This window comes from Diabrotica undecimpunctata, chromosome 5 (genome assembly GCF_040954645.1).
Source record: "Diabrotica undecimpunctata isolate CICGRU chromosome 5, icDiaUnde3, whole genome shotgun sequence".
Classification (NCBI taxonomy): Eukaryota; Metazoa; Arthropoda; class Insecta; order Coleoptera; family Chrysomelidae; genus Diabrotica; species Diabrotica undecimpunctata.
In genome coordinates, this window is record NC_092807.1 from 139727584 (window position 1) to 139747214 (window position 19631).

At 35.6% G+C, this 19631-nt stretch overlaps 1 protein-coding gene across 1 annotated transcript in view; it reads right to left on the reverse strand.

Annotated features, from left to right (window-relative positions):
* Nucleotides 1–17050: 17050 nt before the first annotated feature.
* The window catches only part of Hacd1 (3-hydroxyacyl-CoA dehydratase 1), a 40866-nt gene continuing 38285 nt past the window's right edge, over nucleotides 17051–19631 (reverse strand). The window contains exons 3-4 of the mRNA XM_072532825.1: nucleotides 18737–18915; nucleotides 17051–17302 (exon numbers count right to left, since the gene is read on the reverse strand). Of these exons, the coding sequence (XP_072388926.1) occupies nucleotides 17232–17302; nucleotides 18737–18915 (250 nt within the window). The 3' untranslated portion in view covers nucleotides 17051–17231. The remainder of the gene's footprint in view (nucleotides 17303–18736; nucleotides 18916–19631) is intronic.

The window sequence follows — 19631 nt, forward strand, 5'->3', positions numbered from 1 at the left end:
CGATGACGTCGTTTTCTATAATAAGTGGTTGTAGGATTTGTGGTTGCGTGCTGTTTTTCATATACTTCGTTTTGTTGGTGTTTATTATTAAACCCATTTTTGTAGCTGATTCTTTTAATGCTACATACGCCTCTCGTACAGCGTTTTCCGTTCTCCCAATAATATTGATATCAGCATAGGCTAGGATTTGCACTGATTTATTATATTTTGAACCAGTGATTGTGATTTGTGACATACGTATTACTTTTTCCAGAGCTAGATTGAAAAGTGTACAGGAGAGAGGGTCTCTCTGGTGCAGCTTGCTTTTGTTTTAAAAGGTTCAGACAGTTCCTCCTGAATTCGTACTCTACATTCAACTTTTTCAAGAATTAGTTTTGTTAAATTATCAACTGATTTGGTATTCCTAGCTCTTTCATTGCTTGAACATTTATCTTCTATTCACAGAGTCGCAGGCTGCTTTGTAGTCTATAAATATGTGATGAGTATAAATTTCATATTCCAGTGTTTTTTCCAAAATTTGTCTCAGGGTTCCAATCTGATGAATTGTCGATTTACCACCTCTGAAACCAGCCTGGTATTTTCCTACTATCCGTTCTGCATATGGTACCATACTATAGAAGCGTAATTCCTCTGTGGTTAGAGCATTCAAAGATATCCTTTTTTGTGTATGGTGCAAAGTATTCCAATATTCCAATCATTGGGAAGGGATTTCTGTGACCATATTTCTTTTATAAGCTGCTGTAATGTTATTATGGTATCATGGCTACCTTATTTATACAGTTCAGCTGGGAGATTATCTATTCCGGGTGATTTGTTTCTGGCTAGTTTTTTAACTGCCTCTTTAACTTCAAGAATCGTTGGTGGTTCCTTCTCCCTCTCGTCTGTTCCTCTTACCTCATCCCTTTCGTCTTCCAGGTTTTCTTCTTCCTTCTCTATATTAAGTGCCTGGTTATAGTATTCCACCAATCTATTTAATACATCTTTCCTTGTTATTAATACGTCGCCATTCTGACTTCTACATTGTCTTGTGGTTGGCTTGAGTTTTTTTTTGTTCATGTTAATAGTCTTATAGAATGCTCTGAATTCTTTCTCTCTGTTTTCTAGTTAAGTTCCCTATTTAGGTGGTTTCGTTTTTTTTTGCGTATTCTTTTTTCTTCTCTCCTCTTTGTCTGGTAATTCTCTACAGTTGTTCTAGTTCGTCGGGTAAGCATCTTTCTGTAGGCTTCATTTTTTTCTTTTGTTGCATTCTTGCATTCATCGTCAAACCAATGATTTTTACGGGCACAAATTTCTGTTCTTCTATTTCATCTTTCGCTGCTGCTTCAATGTCTTTCTTTATTCTGGTCCAGTAGGACAGTATATCTGTCTGGCCTTCTTCATTTACATTTTGACTCCTTAGCCTATTGGTGATGTTTTTCGAGTACCGTTCTGCAATTATCGCATCTCGCAGCTTTTGCAAATTCCATTTTATTGTATCCATTTTATTTTCTGTACTGGTATTTGAAATTCTAGGCCTCAATGTTGAGGTCACTAGGCAATGATCTGAGACTAGATTAGATTAGATTAAGAGAGGTGGCCTTTCGGCCTATTTCACTGCGACCTTTTCAGATCTATTGTGGTCCTCTAGTCCTAGATAACATTCTCTAGCCTGACCCTTTTTATAAAGTCTAGTAGCTTCGAGACTGCACCTTCCATGTAGCTATTTGCCGGTGGATTTTCTTCTCCTAATGCAAAGAACCGCACATTTGCCAGACTGTCACACTGACATAAAATGTGCTCTGTTGTTTCTTCTTCGAGGTGACAGAATCTGCACAGGTCATCATCTGATAATCCCATCAGCTTCAAGTGCCTATTCAACTTACAGTGCCCTGTTAGAAGACCTACTATGACCTTGACTGTTTTCCTGTCTTTGCTTATTAGGTCTGCCGTAAATTTTGGCGAATGTTCTGTAATGAACTGTTTCGCCTGTCTTTATCCTGGTGAATTCCTCCACCATTCCAGAGATCTGCGAGCTACCCACTTCCTTGTAGCCGTTCTTGTTACTGATTTAGCAACTCCGCAGAAGGGTTCCGGTCCAATGAATGGCAATGATGAGCCTTGTTTGGCCATTTCATCTGCTTTTTCATTGCCCTTATGACCCTCGTGCCCCGGTACCCAGGCTACCGTAACCTTGCTACGGTCTCCTAGTTTATTTAGGGCACACACGCAATCCCATACTAGCTTAGAATTGACCTCTACAGAATTGAGTGCCTTAAGCGCTGCCTGACTATCTGTGAAGATGGCAACTGAACAGAACGTTCTTTCCTGCCTTTCTATTTCTTCCACGCAGTGATGGATTGCAGTTATTTCCGCCTGGAAAACTGTCACATCCTTAGATAGACTTACCGGGAAATCTATCCCTTGATTTGTCCCTACTATGCCGGCTCCCACACCCTCCGATCTTTTTGAGCCACCCGTGTACCAGGTAGCAGCAGCTTGTATGGGTACACCTTTATTCCAGTCTTCCCTGCCTGGTATCTTAATTGTGAACTTATTGTTAAAGCTATATCTCGTAACTGTTGCATCGATAGGTTTCCCCATCACAATATCGGCTTTTAGCTCCTCGATTAGCTTTCTGTTGCCAGTACCATGCATCTGGCTTATATGTCGCTGACTATGGATTAATCTGTGCATCACGGATCTGGCTTCGCCCTGTATAAAGATATGAAGTGGTGGTAGATTCAACAGGACTTCCAGCGATGCAGTAGGAGTTGTTTTTAAGGCCCCCGTAATACAGAAGCATGCTAGCCTTTGTGTATTACCTAGCAGCCTTATTGCTCCCACTTGCTGCGTCTTTGTCCACCACGTCACCGAGCCATAGGTTATCATGGGTCTAATAACCCTTGTATATAACCATAGAGTCATTTTGGGGTTTAGTCCCCAATTGTTACCGCACATTCTTCTACATCTGCCCAAGGACATAGTAGCTTTCTGTGTGGTTTTTAGAATGTGAGTATTCCATGTAGGCCTATGATCAAAATATACCCCAAGGTATTTTGTTTCTTTGGCAAATGAAATCTCTTTCTTCCCAGCACCGGTGGTTTTAGGTCTTGTAGTGCTGTTTTTTTTTGGTGAAGTTGACAATTTCTGTTTTCTGAGCATTGACTATCAGTCTCTCTTGTTTACACCAGTCGTCAACTATATTTAGGGCTGCTTGCATTCTCTCAGACACTACCTGAGCAAACCTGCCCCTGACAACGTTTGCTATATCGTCAGCATATCCTAGACAATAAAAGCCTTCTGTGGACAGATTTCTGAGGAGATCATCTACCAAGGTTGCCCAAAGTAGAGGGGACAGAACTCCTCCTTGTGGACAGCCTCCACCTACTTTTGCTTCGATGGTTGCTTTATCTGAGACTATGTACGTATTCAATTGAATTTCCACCGATTCCTTAAATTTTTATAAAATATAGGTAGTAAGTTTACTTGCTTGTCACCAATCAATCATTCATGTTTTATTTATTAGTATCTTATTATGACCATCAAGAGTAAAACATTGATTAGCCATCGATACACACATCTCATGCTATTGACTGCTGAAAATAATTTTTTTAAATAAAACAAATTATTCATCGAATTTTTTAAATATGATTTTTTAGTAAATAGTTTACACAATTGTGTAATATATTATTTTAATATCCTAAAACCAACAGTACCATATCCATTAATCAACAAAAGAGAAGATTTTGATGATCGTTTTCGAAGGACCTTGTACCTTGTAATGTATAAAATTTACCTAACCCATTAGCATTTGGTATTTACTGTTGTAAAATAAAATAAATATGGATATGAGAACAAAAAGTATTGTCCCATTGAAATATAGGTATAACATGCACGAAATTTATTAATATATAGTTAGTTATGGTTATACTTTTTAAATTAAATATCTATCTTAAACCAATAAGTACTGCTATTATGCATGCCGATAGAAAGCTTAAGACATGATTTTACCATACACCAAAATGATTAATGGTGTGAGCTATCGTAGATTATATTCACAGATCAAATTTTACTCTTTTATTATACAAAAATACAAATCTAACATATAAAATGAAATACTATGTTGTTTAGAAATCTCAAATTTGTTCCATTTTAAGGTAGGTATATTTTTATGCTTACAGGTACCTACTCGAAATATTTAGTGGGTATTTGTCACCATCTCCACTAGTTACATTGTTTTGTGTATTGGTTCTTAAAAACGATCAACTGACGGTGTATATTTTTCATTGGACAATTCTGTATTGACTTGTCTAAAAAATAAGTATCCAATTGAGTAATATTTCCAAAGTAATAAAATATTTCATGTAAAGTAAGCTTACAATTTGGAAGAAGTATAAAAAATATTGAGGCTGAGTAGGTTGAAACAAGTCGTAGTTAAATATCTGTAAGTATATGAATAATATTTATATGGTTCTTTATGGTTTACTTTTAAATACAACTGTTATTTTTGTTGCCTTTAGAAGTACCTGACATTAAAATAAGTAGAGAAAATAGTAGTAGAAAGTTTAAATATAATTTCGTAATAGGTATAATCATTTTTACTGTCAAAACTTTTACTAGACATCGAAATCGCCCTTCTACAAGAACCACACTGCAGACGAAACACGGCTCCAGTCGACAGGTAGAATTTCACCCAAGTTACGGCCCCCCATATATGGAAGGAAAAATATCAGCAACGCAGAGCTCCTCGTTGCTTCCGATAGTAAAAACGTTCATAATACTATCATCAAAGTGGGTGATCTGACCATCATTAATATTTACCACCTTTAATAGATCCCAAAGAACTTAATCGAGCCACACGAAAACAGATAAAAGACGATATTAAAAAACATCAACAAGAACATGTAGAAAGAGTGATAGAGAAAAATCAAAGTCTGAAATATACCAAACCGAAATTAGGAAAGAAAAATATTATAACTATGAAAAATCAACAAGGCCAACTAGAAACAAGCAAAGCTCAGATATCAAACATAGTTGAAAACTTCTATACTGAGTTATACCGCTCAAGAAACGATCCCCCCGACTCTTCAAAGCAAAATCTGAAAAGACAAATAACAAACCTAAATTCTGAAGTAATGCCCGAAATAAGCGAAGTAGAAATAGAAAATGCAATTAAAGAATTGAAAAGAAATAAAGCACCGGGTAGTGATGGAATTCTGGCAGAAATGTTGAAAGAAGGAGGAGAAGAAGTCATCAGGTACCTAAAAATACTTTTTAATAAATGCCTATTTGAAGGAAACATACCAAGGGAATGGAATACTGCTAACACAATATTAATACACAAAAAAGGGGACAATACAGATCTGAAAAATTATCGTCCAATATCACTACTATCACAACTTTATAAAACATTCACAAAAATAATTACAAATAGATTGACAACAAAGTTCGATGTATATCAACCAGTAGAGCAAACCGGATTTAGAAAAGGGTTCAGTACATGTGACCATCTTCACACACTAAAGGTCCTAATAGAAAAAGTTAACGAATACAATTTACCAATCTGTTTAGCATTTATAGACTACGAGAAAGCTTTTGACAGCATAGAATTATGGGCTATTGAGGAAGCACTGGTCAACAGCAGAATAGATTCTAGATATAGGATATTAATACATAATATATACCAACACGCTGAAATGGTAGTCACGATGGATAACGGAACGAAAACGAGGCCAATAAACCGAGGAGTAAGACAGGGAGACACCATATCTCCAAAACTATTTACTGCCGCACTTGAAGACATCTTTAAATCACTAAATTGGGAAACGAAGGGACTGTCGATAAACGGAAAGTATTTAAACCATCTAAGATATGCAGATGACGTAGTACTAATAGCCGACAGCTGGAAAGAACTGAAGACGATGATCGATGAGCTTCATACGGAATCCATAAAAAAAGGACTGAAAATGAATCTGAGTAAAACTAAGCTAATGTCGAATAAAGATGATCAACCGACGATAACCATCCAAGGAACAAAAGTGGAACATGTAGAAGAATACATATATCTGGGTCAGAATATCAAGGTAAACAAAGAAAACCAAACTACCGAAATAAGCAGACGAGTAAGAATGGGATGGGCCGCATTTGGAAAACTCTCATACATACTGAAAGACAAAAAGATACCCCAAAACCTTCGAACCAAAGTGTTCCGATTCTTGTATCCTTCCCGTTCTCACTTACGGAGCTCAAACCTGGACATTCACAAAAAAGAACATGGACAAGATTCGAAAAACTCAAAAACTCAGCGAGCCATGGAACGACAGATGCTTGGTATCTCACTAATAGATCGGCAAACGAACGAAGCAATCCGGAACAAAACAAAAATAAAGGACGCCGCGAAACAAGCAGCTAAATTAAAATGGAAATGGGCTGGACACAACGAACGTCTCGAAGATGGTAGATGGAACAAAGAAGTTGGAAACTGGCGACCGTACGATGCGAAGAGACCAAGAGGAAGACCTCAAATGCACTGGAGCGACGATATCAAAAGAGTCGCAGGACCAATGTGGAAACGCCTAGCACACAACATTGATGAATGGCGAGAAATGGGAGAGGCCTTTATTCGACAATTCGGATAGAAAAAGGGCTAAAAAAAAAAAAAAAAAAATCAGCCACCACATGTTAGCCAGTCTACCTTACAATTCCAGCTAACTTTAACAGCCAACATACTGACTGGAAGTATAAAAAAACCCACCAGAACGTGGTCAAAATTGTACTTAAATGTGCTTAAACACAAAACATATATCTAATATACGTTCACAAAAATATTGCCACTTTCAAATTAGGTAGATGGAGCTCGGAAACAAATTCTGACCTATGATTTGTCAGCACTGACCGAAGGCCAAAGTCATTCCTTTCTACCGCCACATTATTAAACAGTTCCCACACAGACTAGTGTACATAGAAGTAAGTAGACAGATTCCTGTGATCCACACATCACAATTGCCTCGTTCTCCAAAACCGATTGGACTAGCTTCGCTAAAGATATAGATTCTAACTTCTGATTCGTACTACCTCAACCTCAAAACTACCAAAAATTCGTAAAACAGTCGTAAAAAATACATTCCTAGAGGCGTTCGAAATTCCTTAGGCAAAGATCTTGCCTAAGTAATTCAAGAAAACAAAGATCAAAGCCATCCTCAAACCTGGCAAGGCAAACGACAAACCCAAAAGCTACAGGCCTATTGCCGTCTTAAGCATAGCGTATAAACTGTTTAAACGTCTCCTCTACAACAGGCCCAATCTACTCATAGTTGAATCTCTATAAATAGACCAGGCAGGCTTCAGACGAAACCGAAATTGTATGGACCAGGTCTTAGCGCTAACAACATCTATCGACCGGGGCTACAAACAACGTATAAAAAGACCCAACAGGCGCAATCTTCATCGACCTAACAGCTACCTGCGATACTGTATGGAGAGAAAGCTTAACATTTAAGTTCTTAAAAGCTACTAAATGCAGGGCGATGACTCTATGCTGGAAAACATGCTGTCTAAAAGGACCTCCCAAGCATCAAAGTTGACCCACTAATTACCACATCCAAAAAGTTCATGTATGCTGATGACATTACCTTCGCAACCCAATATATCAACATGAACACTCTCGAACAATCCCTTACTCAAAACCTGGTACTGATGATAGAATACTTCAGGAAATAACGACTTATTACAAGCGTTCTTAAAACAAATACCTCTGGCTTCTGGGACTGAGGAGCCCAAGAAAAAACCGTCCATCACATAGTTAAGGAATGTCCGCTTAGTTCACTGATACCGATGACGATCTTTTGAGGGCAACTTCACTGGCTGAAAAATGAGCTGTAGAATCTGAATGTGGAACTGTAATGAACGACTGGTTAAAGGCTAGTGACACACGTAGCGGTTTGACCGAAGAGTTTATCGAGGCGGTTTTCTAGACCAGTGACCGACGTAATGATTTAACCGAAGCTGTTTTCCACTTAGTTTAACCAGTTTGTTTAACCAAGACCAGAGCTTTCAGTTATTTTAGAAAGAAATAGAAAGATTTCATTTTCAAAATTATTGTGTTTTATTGAAATGAGTGATGAAGTGAAGATGTATTGATCTCGACTCTTGTGTACTACCGTTGGAAAAGAAGAATTAAAACTCGGAGGATGTGGATACAGCCAATTATTCAAGGAAAAAAAGGTAAAAGGCAATAATTTGTTCTTTGAGTTGAGGAGTCACGAGGAGCAATTTTTTATTTTTACCTTCCCTTCAGAAGCAAATTTCCTTCCAGCATTATTTTTTGATAATTTTATCACTGTATAGTCGCCTCATATTTCGGTGAGACTGTGTAAAAATATATTTATCTGTAATAAAAGCAGGCAATAAAAATTAAAATAAAAGTACTCTACCAGGAGTAGTTATTAACTGCAAAATTATCAATGACTGAGATGTATAATAATACAAAGTTTTAATATTCTCATCGATATTTACATTTAGATGAGCCTGGTAAAATATGTACAGTCGCTCAGATAAAGTTATCATCGATGCATTCTTTGCGTAAAATAACAATTTTTGCCTGAGCAACCGAAACCATAAAGTAGTTTATCCCAATAAATTTCGTTTCGACCGTCCAGTGGTTTACAATTGGGTAGGTAGGTATAATATTTTATATTATTTTAAACTTTATTTTTAAACGAAATATTGTTTATTTGGATGAAACCTGGTATGGTATTCATGACACCGTGAAAAAAGTTGGACGAATAATAACATAAAGTGTTCTAATTCATTACCGCCCAATAAAGGACAGAATTATAATTTTAACCTGCGGTGTAGAAAATGGATGCATCGACGATTTATTATTAATATCTGTAAAAAAAAATAAAGAATCTAGATTATCATGAGGATATGGAGGGTTTAATTTGTGAATCATGGTTTGAAAAATCTATATATATATATATATATATATATATATATATATATATATATATATATATATATATATATATATATATATATATATCGAAAAAGAAGTTCGAGCGTCAATTATAATGCTTTCAGCTATCAATATGATGGAAATGAAGTATAAAAAAAGTTCAACTCAGGAACCATAGATGTAAACGTTTAATGTTTTTTTGAAGAAAAAAACAGAAGTTAGTTTTTATAAAACTCAGTAAAAGAACAGTAAACTTTATAATTTTACGAAAATACTTTTGAAATGTGGCACCCGTGGTGTGATAATAATTCTGCAGCTGAAGAGCCAGTGGAACCCTCTAATCAATTGGAATATCTTTACAAAGCCGTGTAGTAAAATGTAAGCGACATTTTCAATACCTCTGTGATGATACCATCCAAACATAATATGCTAAAACATGCTTATGAAGAATTGTGTTCTAAATTGTCTAAATCAAAAGCAATTGTAGAAACATGTTTATCAGTGTCCAAAGCAATCTGCTACAAGACTATAGGAGAGACATCTTACCTACATGACAGGACAGAGAATTATAATTTTACACTGCGGTGGAGAAAATAGATGGATCGATGATGTATTATTAATACCTATAAAAAAATATTAAAGGAACCTCTTCTTCCGAGATTACCTAAATATAGTGTGATTATCATGGACAACGTATCATATTATTCAAGATTAATGAGAAAATTCCAAATATTACTTGAAACAAATTACAAATTCAAGAATTTATTTGAGAAAGATTTGTACTTTGAGGCATCATATAGTAAAAAGGAATTGTTGGAGGTTGTTGACAGTAGACAGTACCAGAAGGAATATAATGTTGATAACTGTACTCGCAGTAATGGGCATATCGTGCTTGGTATGCCCAGTATTACAATTATTTCCTCCTTACTATTGTAAATTGAACCCAATAGAGTTAATATGGACACAACTTAAAGGTAATAGAAGAAGAAGAAACGTGGCTCCTAAATTTTTGTCTACTGCTCTCCAGTTGATTAGAAGAGAAGTCACAAAGATCACAGCAACCAACTGGAAAAGTGTAATCAAACATGTAATCGCAGTGGAAAATGACTATGTTAAATATTTACCAGCATTAACCAAATGAACTATAAATATAGAAGATACAACTGATACTAGTGATAACAGTGATTATGAGTAGATTAGTAAGTTCTTATTTCCAACTAGGTGTTAGTTGAAACCTTTATTTTTATTGTAATTGTACAAATTCTCGTTTTGCTTATATATCTTTGAAAATAGAGTACAAATACACTTCATGATGGAACAAAAACATACAACATAATTTAATTTAAAATAATCAAAGTACAGGTTAGGTTATTATAAAATACCTGCTAGATACATAAAAAAGATGTTCATAGAAGTTTTAGACCTATTAACCATTTTTAAATTATTGAGATACTAAGTCTTCTCTCACACGGTGTCAAACCGAAGTTGTTAATACAATACGCTGTATATAATTTAAAAAATGAATTCTCTATTTTTTTTATTACAATAACTAAGTTATCAGGGATAAAATGTGATCATAAGTTTTAAAACTTATGAGCAGTTGTGTTATTAAAACGTGTGTATACTAAAATACTTGTACATAAAAAATTGAGTTAATTGTATGTGATAATTACTTTTATTAACAATTTTTTATAGGTATTGTTATTTTACAATAAGTTCTATTTAGCCGAGTCGATTAGTGTTATCACTTCCTAGATATATCACACCAATATTTTTTATTTAAACTTTATAGAAAATGAAACTTTTTCTTAAATAAAATTAAATAAAAATAAAAACTTTTATTTAATTAAAAATTAGATATCTACGCTACTGTTCAATAAAGTAGTGGTAAGTCTAACAGTGTTGCCATTTTAGTAGTATTTGACTCCTCTGGTTCCTATAAATTTTCTCACGAAATTACGTGTCGACTATACTCTGATGTTTTCATGTCCCATAAAGCGGGAAGCCTTTCTACCTTCCCAATTAATTTATCAACATCTATTTTTATCATTTTTCGACAAAAATATTGTAGAAAAAACAACAAAAATCCAAAAATAATTCTTAGCAAACCACTGTTAAAAAACCGATACGTGTGGCACGGGTGATGCAATAAAACGCAACTACTACTGTACTTCTAGTCAGGCTGTTTTGAAAAACGAGCCATCCTAACCATCAACCGACTCGGTTTCAAAACCGCCAGGCAGCGCTCGGTCTGTCACTACCGATTCACTCAACATAGACAACCTCCCGATTAGATTTTACTTTTGGTAAAAGCCTAGGTCAAAACTGTCGCGTGTGTTATGGCACTAAGTGATATCGAATCCGCGGTAGACATATTTTAAAATTTTTTAATGTTCTAGTAACTTTTAATGTTTTAATGTTTTTTTTAATATTGTAGTATTACAGAATATTGAAAATGCATATGATGTGTCACGGAACATGCTAAATACATAAAGTTTTACTGTCTTTACGAACAATTTATAAACTTTCAAAACAATTTTCTCAACTGCAGTGGAAAAATGTTATACCATTTTTGTTCCTAACCCTTCAATTTCATAGTAAATCATCACGAACCACAAAAAACGATACTAATGAACAGAGAGAACGTAAAACTGCCAAAAGTACTAATATTAATTACACAATATAAACACATAAACATAAATTTTTCGTGGTGCGTCGATACTTGTACTGTCTAGCCAGAATTTCTTACTGCGTGAGTGTAGGGTCATACATATTTATATTCATATAAGCTGAGTAAATGTATTTAAATCAAATTATTTGAAAACCAAATTTATATTATTATCACTAAAAGCTTTGTCATTTTATGAGTAATATAGTTTTATCTGTATTTTATGTGACACTAGCTTTTATCAAAATATAACAATTAGTAGAACAAATTGATAAAGGAATATTTTATGGTACGTCAAAATATTGTTAGTTTTAACATAATCAATATTTCTATCTTTTTTCTATATTCGATCAATTTTCCTGACAAAGCCAACATTTGGCAAACTAAACCATATTCTAAGAAGTTCAATTCGGGTGTACCTTTGTGGAAGGTTTATAACCAATGTGTTTTGCCCGCACAAACTTATTTCGAAGAGACTTACACTGACAGAATTACACAGCGAGCCAGTAGCGCACCTAGAATTTGCCTCTGAGGGGGGGGTTTGGTTGGTCACCAAAATTTTTTTTATGATGTTACCTCCATTTTGAGTCCTTAAAATGTGTAAGTAACAGTGTCGGAATAGGGTCCTGGGGGGGGGGGGGTTTAACCCCCAAACCCCCCCCCCCTCGGTGCGCCACTGCAGCGAGCTATGGAACGTGTAATGTTGGATGTGAGCCTTCGAGACCACATAACAAACCAAGAAATCAGTTCAAGACGTTATCTAAAGAATCACGACGCTTAAGTGGAATTGGGTAGGGCACTTAGCTAGAACACAAGATGGTCAGTGGACACGACGAATCATGGAATGGAGGCCCAGAAACTATAAAAGAAGCCGAGGACGACTACCGACTAGATGGACCGACGACTTGAAAAGAGTAGCGGGAAACTGGTTACAAGCGGCCTAGTGTAGATAACATTGGAAGAGACTGAAGGAAGCCTATGTCCAGCAGTGGACGTGATTGGCTGAATGATGTTTACTTTCAGCCCAAATATTTTACTTACTTTGTTCATTGGCTGTTGTAAACTTTTTAGACTGTCTGAAATAATAACGGTGTCATCCTGCACATCGGATGTTATTTAGGAGTTTTCCATGTGGAAGAATTCTACGTTAACAATTTCCTAAGGCTTCACTAAATATTTCCTCTGAATATTGATTAAACAATAGAGGTGAAAGTATACATCTTTGTTAACGCCTTGCAAAATCAGGATCACTTCGGTCGGTTCATCTCCAGGATTTGTTTTTATTCTTAAAGTGGCTGATTGGTTCCAGTATAAATTTTATATTATGAGCCATTCACCATCCACTTATGTTTTTGTTAGAACATCTATCATTTTTGGGAGTTAAACACAAAGATTCAAATATTTAAATTTGGCTCCACTTTGTTGTTTATGTAAACAGATGATAAGTAAAATGCTTCATCATTTTATTATGTATAGTACACAGCCATATAACAATCGAAAATTAGTTATCAACAACGAAAATTATAGTAAACAGAAACGAGTATCTTTCTGATATAAATCAAATTTCAAAATAATCGTTTAATCACATTTTCTTAAATTTAGTGTTTAGTGTAAAGTTGAATAGTTTTGTGATGTTCAAAATTTAATGGGTTAACCAAATGTAAGTTTTTGTGCTTGTTTTATACATTTTTTTTTATTTTAATTACATTGTATTTACTGATAAAATAATTAAAATCATATTTTAGCATATCCTGCAGGAAAAAATAAATTTGGCGAAAGCTGGATAATAACAAAGAGTTTCACTTATCCTGCCCTAAACCTAAAACTTTAGTTTACATAACGTGTCAGTCAATAATACCCAACTACTTCTAATGTCTCTAAAATACTTCTCACGTCAGTGGTTACCGCACAGAGGTGCCACTTGCTTTGACGAAGAACTGAACATTATAACAAATTGTTTTCTGTCCTCTGGGCTGTCGAAATGTGCAAATATTGGTAGCATTCAGCAAAATCTTGCTATTGTTTTGATGAAATGGCGTTTGAGTAATTTGTGGAGTTGGAAAGCATTAAAGTTGGACTTAAAATTAATAAAGAAAAGACGAAAATAATGGTGATAGACAGATTCATCACTATTCATCTGAGTAACCACTTGCAGGAATACCAGCTTCAACTATCACGGATCTAGAATAACTACAGACGGCAACTGCGAAGCAGAAGTTGGGAGAAGCATTGGTATGGCAAAAATGCTTCACCAAAGTTTGGAAAGGCAGATCTATCTCTCAAAAAATCAAGATGAGATTGGTGAATGCACTTGTATTCACAATATTTATATAGGGGGCAGAAACTACTTCCAGGGACTCTTCGCGCAGAAGAACGCCAAAAAAATTGATGTCTTTGAGATGTGGTGTTCTGCAGTTCTTTGGCCACGTGGTTCGGAGTGGTGATAATAATATAGAGAGATTAATTGTTTCTGGAAACGTTCCGGTGAGAAGACCCAGAGGATGGTTACCAACCAGATAGTCCAACCAAATTCAGAATCCAGTGGGCCTCAAAAATAGAGAGAGATATATTTTAAGAAAAGTAATAAAATAGGAGGGAGACTGGTTCAGTTTGCATACTACCAAAACATGCCTAGTGCAAATGCATTCTTCAAGAAAAACTCCCTTTATTCCGATAATACATCAGCAGTTTACCCATACAAATTACCATCATTGGAACTCTTTACGTAAAGACGAAAATCAACTTGAGTAGCACCAAATCGAAACAACTTGGACTTCATTCTAACGAACCAACTTGGACTTCATTCTAACCAACAAGATTACTTACTTACGTTCTATGTCCAGGGCACCCTATATTTCCAACGGTTGGCCACATAGATGGCCCTATTAGCTAAAATTAGGTCTTCTTTTGTGCAGGTCTCTTTCATATTTTTGCAAATTAGTAGATGATGCAATGAGTTCCGTGTGATAAGCCTTATGAGTCATGCAGTAAAAGTCCGACTAAAAATCGTACATAATCGTATCTATAGAAAGTGCGAAACAATCATCGGAGACGATCAGTTTGGATTCAGAGCCGGCATGGGAACGAGAGAAGCCCTGTTCAGTTTACTAGTTCTCGCCCAAAAATGCTACGACCAACAGAAAGATATATTTATATGCTTTATAGACTTCGAAAAAGTATTTGATAGAGTAAGACACGACCTACTACTAGAACGTTTGCAAGAAGTCGGTTTAGATGGAAAAGGCATCAAATTCTTAAAAAACTTGTACTGGAACCAAAACGCCAGAGTTAGGATCGAAGGTTCCACATCCGCAGAAGTAGAAATTAGGAGGGGAGTTAGACAGGGATGTGTTCTGTCGCCTCTGTTGTTTAATCTTTACTCCGAGTTTCTATTTAAAGAAGCATTGGAGAATTCCAAGGATGGAGTCAATGTGAATGGCGTAAATATCAACAGTATCAGATACGCCGATGATACAGTGTTAATTGCGGATTCCGACTTAGGTCTACAACGACTCATCGACAAGACCAACTCGACCTGTGAGCAACTTGGTATGAAAATAAACATTAAAAAAACCAAAGTGATGTCAATCCGAAAAAAACCAAAACGTACCTCAACCTTGCACAATAAATGGGCATATTTTAGAACAGGTCAATAGATTTAAGTACCTGAGATGTTGGATCGATAGCAGCCTAAATCCTGATCTAGAAATAAGATCGAGAATAGGCCAGGCCAGAAAATCTTTCGAAAAAATAAAAAAACTGCTTTGTGATTCTCGAATAAAACTCGAAATTCGACTACGTTTATCAAAATGCTACGTCTAGTCGACTCTTCTATATGCAGTTGAAACGTGGACCCTTAAAACATCAACCGTAAATAAATTGGAGGCCTTTGAAATGTGGATCTACCGGAGAATGTTCAAAATTTCATGGACATCGCATACCTCAAACGAAGAAAAGCTGCATAGAATAGGCAAAAAAAGAGAACTTTTTAACACAGTAAAAGTTAGAAAAACATCATACCTAGGCCACATACTGAGAAATAATAAGTACCAATATGCCCAACTTATAGTGAAAGGAAAAATCGAGGGAAAGAGAGGCCTAGGAAGGAAAAGACTATCGTGGCTCAGAAACATCCGACAATGGACAGGGCTAAATTTTGAACAGCTGAAGATAGAGAAGAGTTTAAAATTGTAGTAGCCAACCTCCATTGAGGAGAGGGCACTTTAAGAAGAAGAAGTAGATGATGACTACTCCGAACCGCACCAAAGTCTCAGGTATCCCCCTCCTGGCATTCCCATCTTTTCAGGTTGCTAGCACAACGTGGGACGCCAGTTCTTAGTCTGTTAAGTGCTCTTCATGTCACGAAAGACAATTGGTATCCAGCAGCCATTTCCTCTGAAGAGACAAAAAGTGTTAAAGTAACTAACGCTTGCCATAAGTTTATTGAGTGCGTTTCAGGTGCTAGGGGATGGATCTTGATGTTTTCAGGAAGCTTTTCCGAGATCTTAGTCGGCTTGGTTGAGTTTGGTGGTCATACAAAGAGTGTCTTCGATATGTCTCTTGCTTCTTCCATTCTACCTCTGACGTGACCTGTCTTCTAATAGGTGGTGGAGCGATTCCAACTATGAGATAGATCTCTTCGATGGGTTCGGTTTCAGGCAACCCGATATTATCCGGAATGTTTCATTTAGAGCCATGTCGACGTTTTTAACGTGAACTGGTGCTCCAAATTCTGCAGCGGCAAAATATAATACAAAGGGCAGGGGTGTGTGTGCATGAATGGTAGACTACTACGCACTTACAGATTTGTTCAGTTACTTCTTTCAAGGTGAAGGTTTCGAAGGCGAAGGATTTCCTGGCTGAAAAATCTACGTACGTGGTTCAACACAACAACAACAAATCTTTTCAAAGCAGCAACTTGCAAAATACAGATTGCCATGATAGTCGCCAACATCCGAAACGGATATGCACTAGAAGAAGAACTTCTTTCAAGATTTGTTTCTTCTGGATAATTTCACTGTTGACCATGCAATTATTTCTTTTTGTAAAAAATTAACTTTTTGGACGCATAGCTTTCTTTTCGCGGGCTACGGACGGAATGCATTGATCGGTGCAACGGATCGCACGTATGATAATGTAACCAAAAAGCCAATTTCCAACTACCCCATATAACGGGGGGTATCTCATCTCTCTTCCATATTTTGCTTTCTTCCTTTCACAGTTTTAGTGTTATCTTGGCTAATGCTACTATTGTTTTCTCTCACACTGTCAACATCCTCATATTTTGTATAGTTGATCAATAATCATCAACTAAATCAAACATAAGCATAAAACAATACAAATAAGCAATTGTGAGAACATCTATGTAAAACGGCAAAAGATAATACTGAAAATTTTATTAATGGATCATCAAATTCACTTTTTGAATGCTAAAAAAAAGTCTCGTCGATTTGTTCATGTTTATTTAATAATTAATTCATCATGTCATATAACATCACGGCTCATTGAGAATATAAAAATGTTACTGTATTCAACCACTCAAGAATAGAAACAGTTTAAATAAATTAAATAAAAATCATAAAAGTTAACAAAAATAGATCATCGATAGTGAGAACATTTAGAACAGCCTTACTCTTTTTTCTTTCCTCCTAGTACTTTCTTCCTTTGGGTGAACATGTGTCCGTAAAGTTGTGGAAAGACTGAAATAAAACAAATAAATAAATAGTTATAGCTGTGACCATTTTCGTTTAAAACAACGTTTTGAAGTTTGACTATTTATTTTAAAAGAATGATATTCTCTTACAATAAATGAATGAGAGTGCAAATTTATTCTAAAATAACGTAATTGCTTTGTAATTGGTCGAAATTAAAAGTTTGTCTCTACTATAAAAATAATTAACCTTTAACTTATGGACCCCAACTGAAGCCAAATATTAACAAAACAACATTCGTCGACATGTGGTATTATTGCAGGATCACGCAAATCGAATTCACATGTTTTAAAATGAGTAAAATCAATACCTAAAACTTCTCGGCAGTTTAACCCTTAGAGGCGCAAAAGTTTTTTTACGTTTTATTTTTATTTTCAGTAAAGGACAAATAGAGCCATTAGAGTGGCTTAAGTTGATCGATCACAGTGGCGGTCCTATTTGAATTGATGATCCGTAGATAGGATTGGACCGTCGTGAAAACTATGTTTGCGAGATTAATGGAAGAGAAAGAGAAACTAGTGAGAGGAAGAGTAAAAAAACTAAACGAGAATGTTGAAGTTTTAGAATAGAATAGAATAGTAGAGTAGGTGCGATGAAGAACATGTGGGGGGAGTAGAGGAAGTGCGATGAAGTACTACCGTATAGTTTTTTTTATCAGGCCCTCCTCAATGGATGGAACTTGTTGGTGAGTAGAAATCCCAATTATCATTAGACACGAGCCTGATGGTGTAGTTTTAAATTTTAGTCCGCGCGATATAAAAAATAAGCACTCAAAGAAAAAAATGTCATGGAATGGGCACATAAATAAATAACAAAAATAAATTATAGGACGTAAAAACACACGGCATGACCGCTCTGAAACCGTTTTTTAAATTTTAATAACCAGTGGGTGTAAGATATAATCGAAATGTTTTATTTGTTTGAAAGGCCTCTAGATGTCATTATGTAGGATTTTTTGTTCAAATTCCGCCACTGCTTTGCTCGGTAGCGCGCATGGCGGATGGCATTGGTTATGTTGGCTTAGAGAGCCGCTGTGATTTGTAGCTTATTTGCATAGACCTGCCACTAAAGAAAACTCCATAAGAAAGAGTCTAATGGGGGCAGATCACACGATCCCGGTGGCTAGTTCACGTCAGCTGCATGTGAGATGACCATGCCCTCAAATCGCTGGTTAAGAATGTCCAATATGGCATGAGCTGTATGGCACGTAGCACCGTCCGTCCGACCAACGTATTTTAGATATACTTTGACAATTGCCTTAGTATAATCAATAAATTATATTTGTTCACATTTTTTTTATTAGTTTTGATAGAGTTTCGGAGAGAAATTTAGTTTTTTTATGTACTGTGGGATAAAAACTTTTAACAAATACTGTTTTCCTTTACATCCAAGAAAGAAATGTAACTAATCGGGCATACTTACATGGAATGTACAACAACATCGTAAAAATAAGAACGTGTTGATAATTGAATATAACATTAAATTCATTTGGCATGGTAATCGAATACAAATTATTTTCCCCGACTTCCTTTTGAGCCCAATATAAACATAGTAATTCTCCGGTGATTCCTATGGGGTACAAAACGACGAATAAAGAGTACCTAAAAAGGAAAATAATGTGAAAATTTTGTATTGTGCAAAATAAGTTGTAAATATTGATGAAGTACACATTGTATGTCAGAGTTAAAAAAATACGGAATTATCTTTTACTGTCATTGTCATTTATATATATATATATATATATATATATATATATATATATATAAAAAAGGACAACAAATAATAGGCGCACTAAACTCACTGCTCTGGTCAAAAACTATCTCAACTATCTAAACAAAAAGAGATACAACTATATAAGAGCATTTTTAAAAACGTTGTACTGACCGAAACCTGGCAACTCACTAAGAGAACGGAATAAGAATTCCGTGTTCTGGAAATAGATTTTTGGCGCAGATCAGCAGGTATATCGAGAATGATGCACGTAACAAATGAAAGAATAATCCGGTAAAATTCTAGTGCTATATACGATCGAATCGTCTGAACAGACCCATTTAAAACTATGTGCCACTCAGCAATTCGACATTTTTATCGATTCGAGCCCGTTTCTGAACGGGATCTAACATCCACTTTCAGTCGAAGTCAAAATTTTACCAACGTAGCAAAACATTAATTATTAAATTTACTAGACAGTTGGAACTTGGATCAGTGAACAGAGTAAATATAAAAGAGTCCTGAAGGAAAAGAGAAAACAGAGGAACATTTGGCTTAAATGCATCGTAGAAATAAGTAAAAAGAATAAGATTTAATTATGTTAACC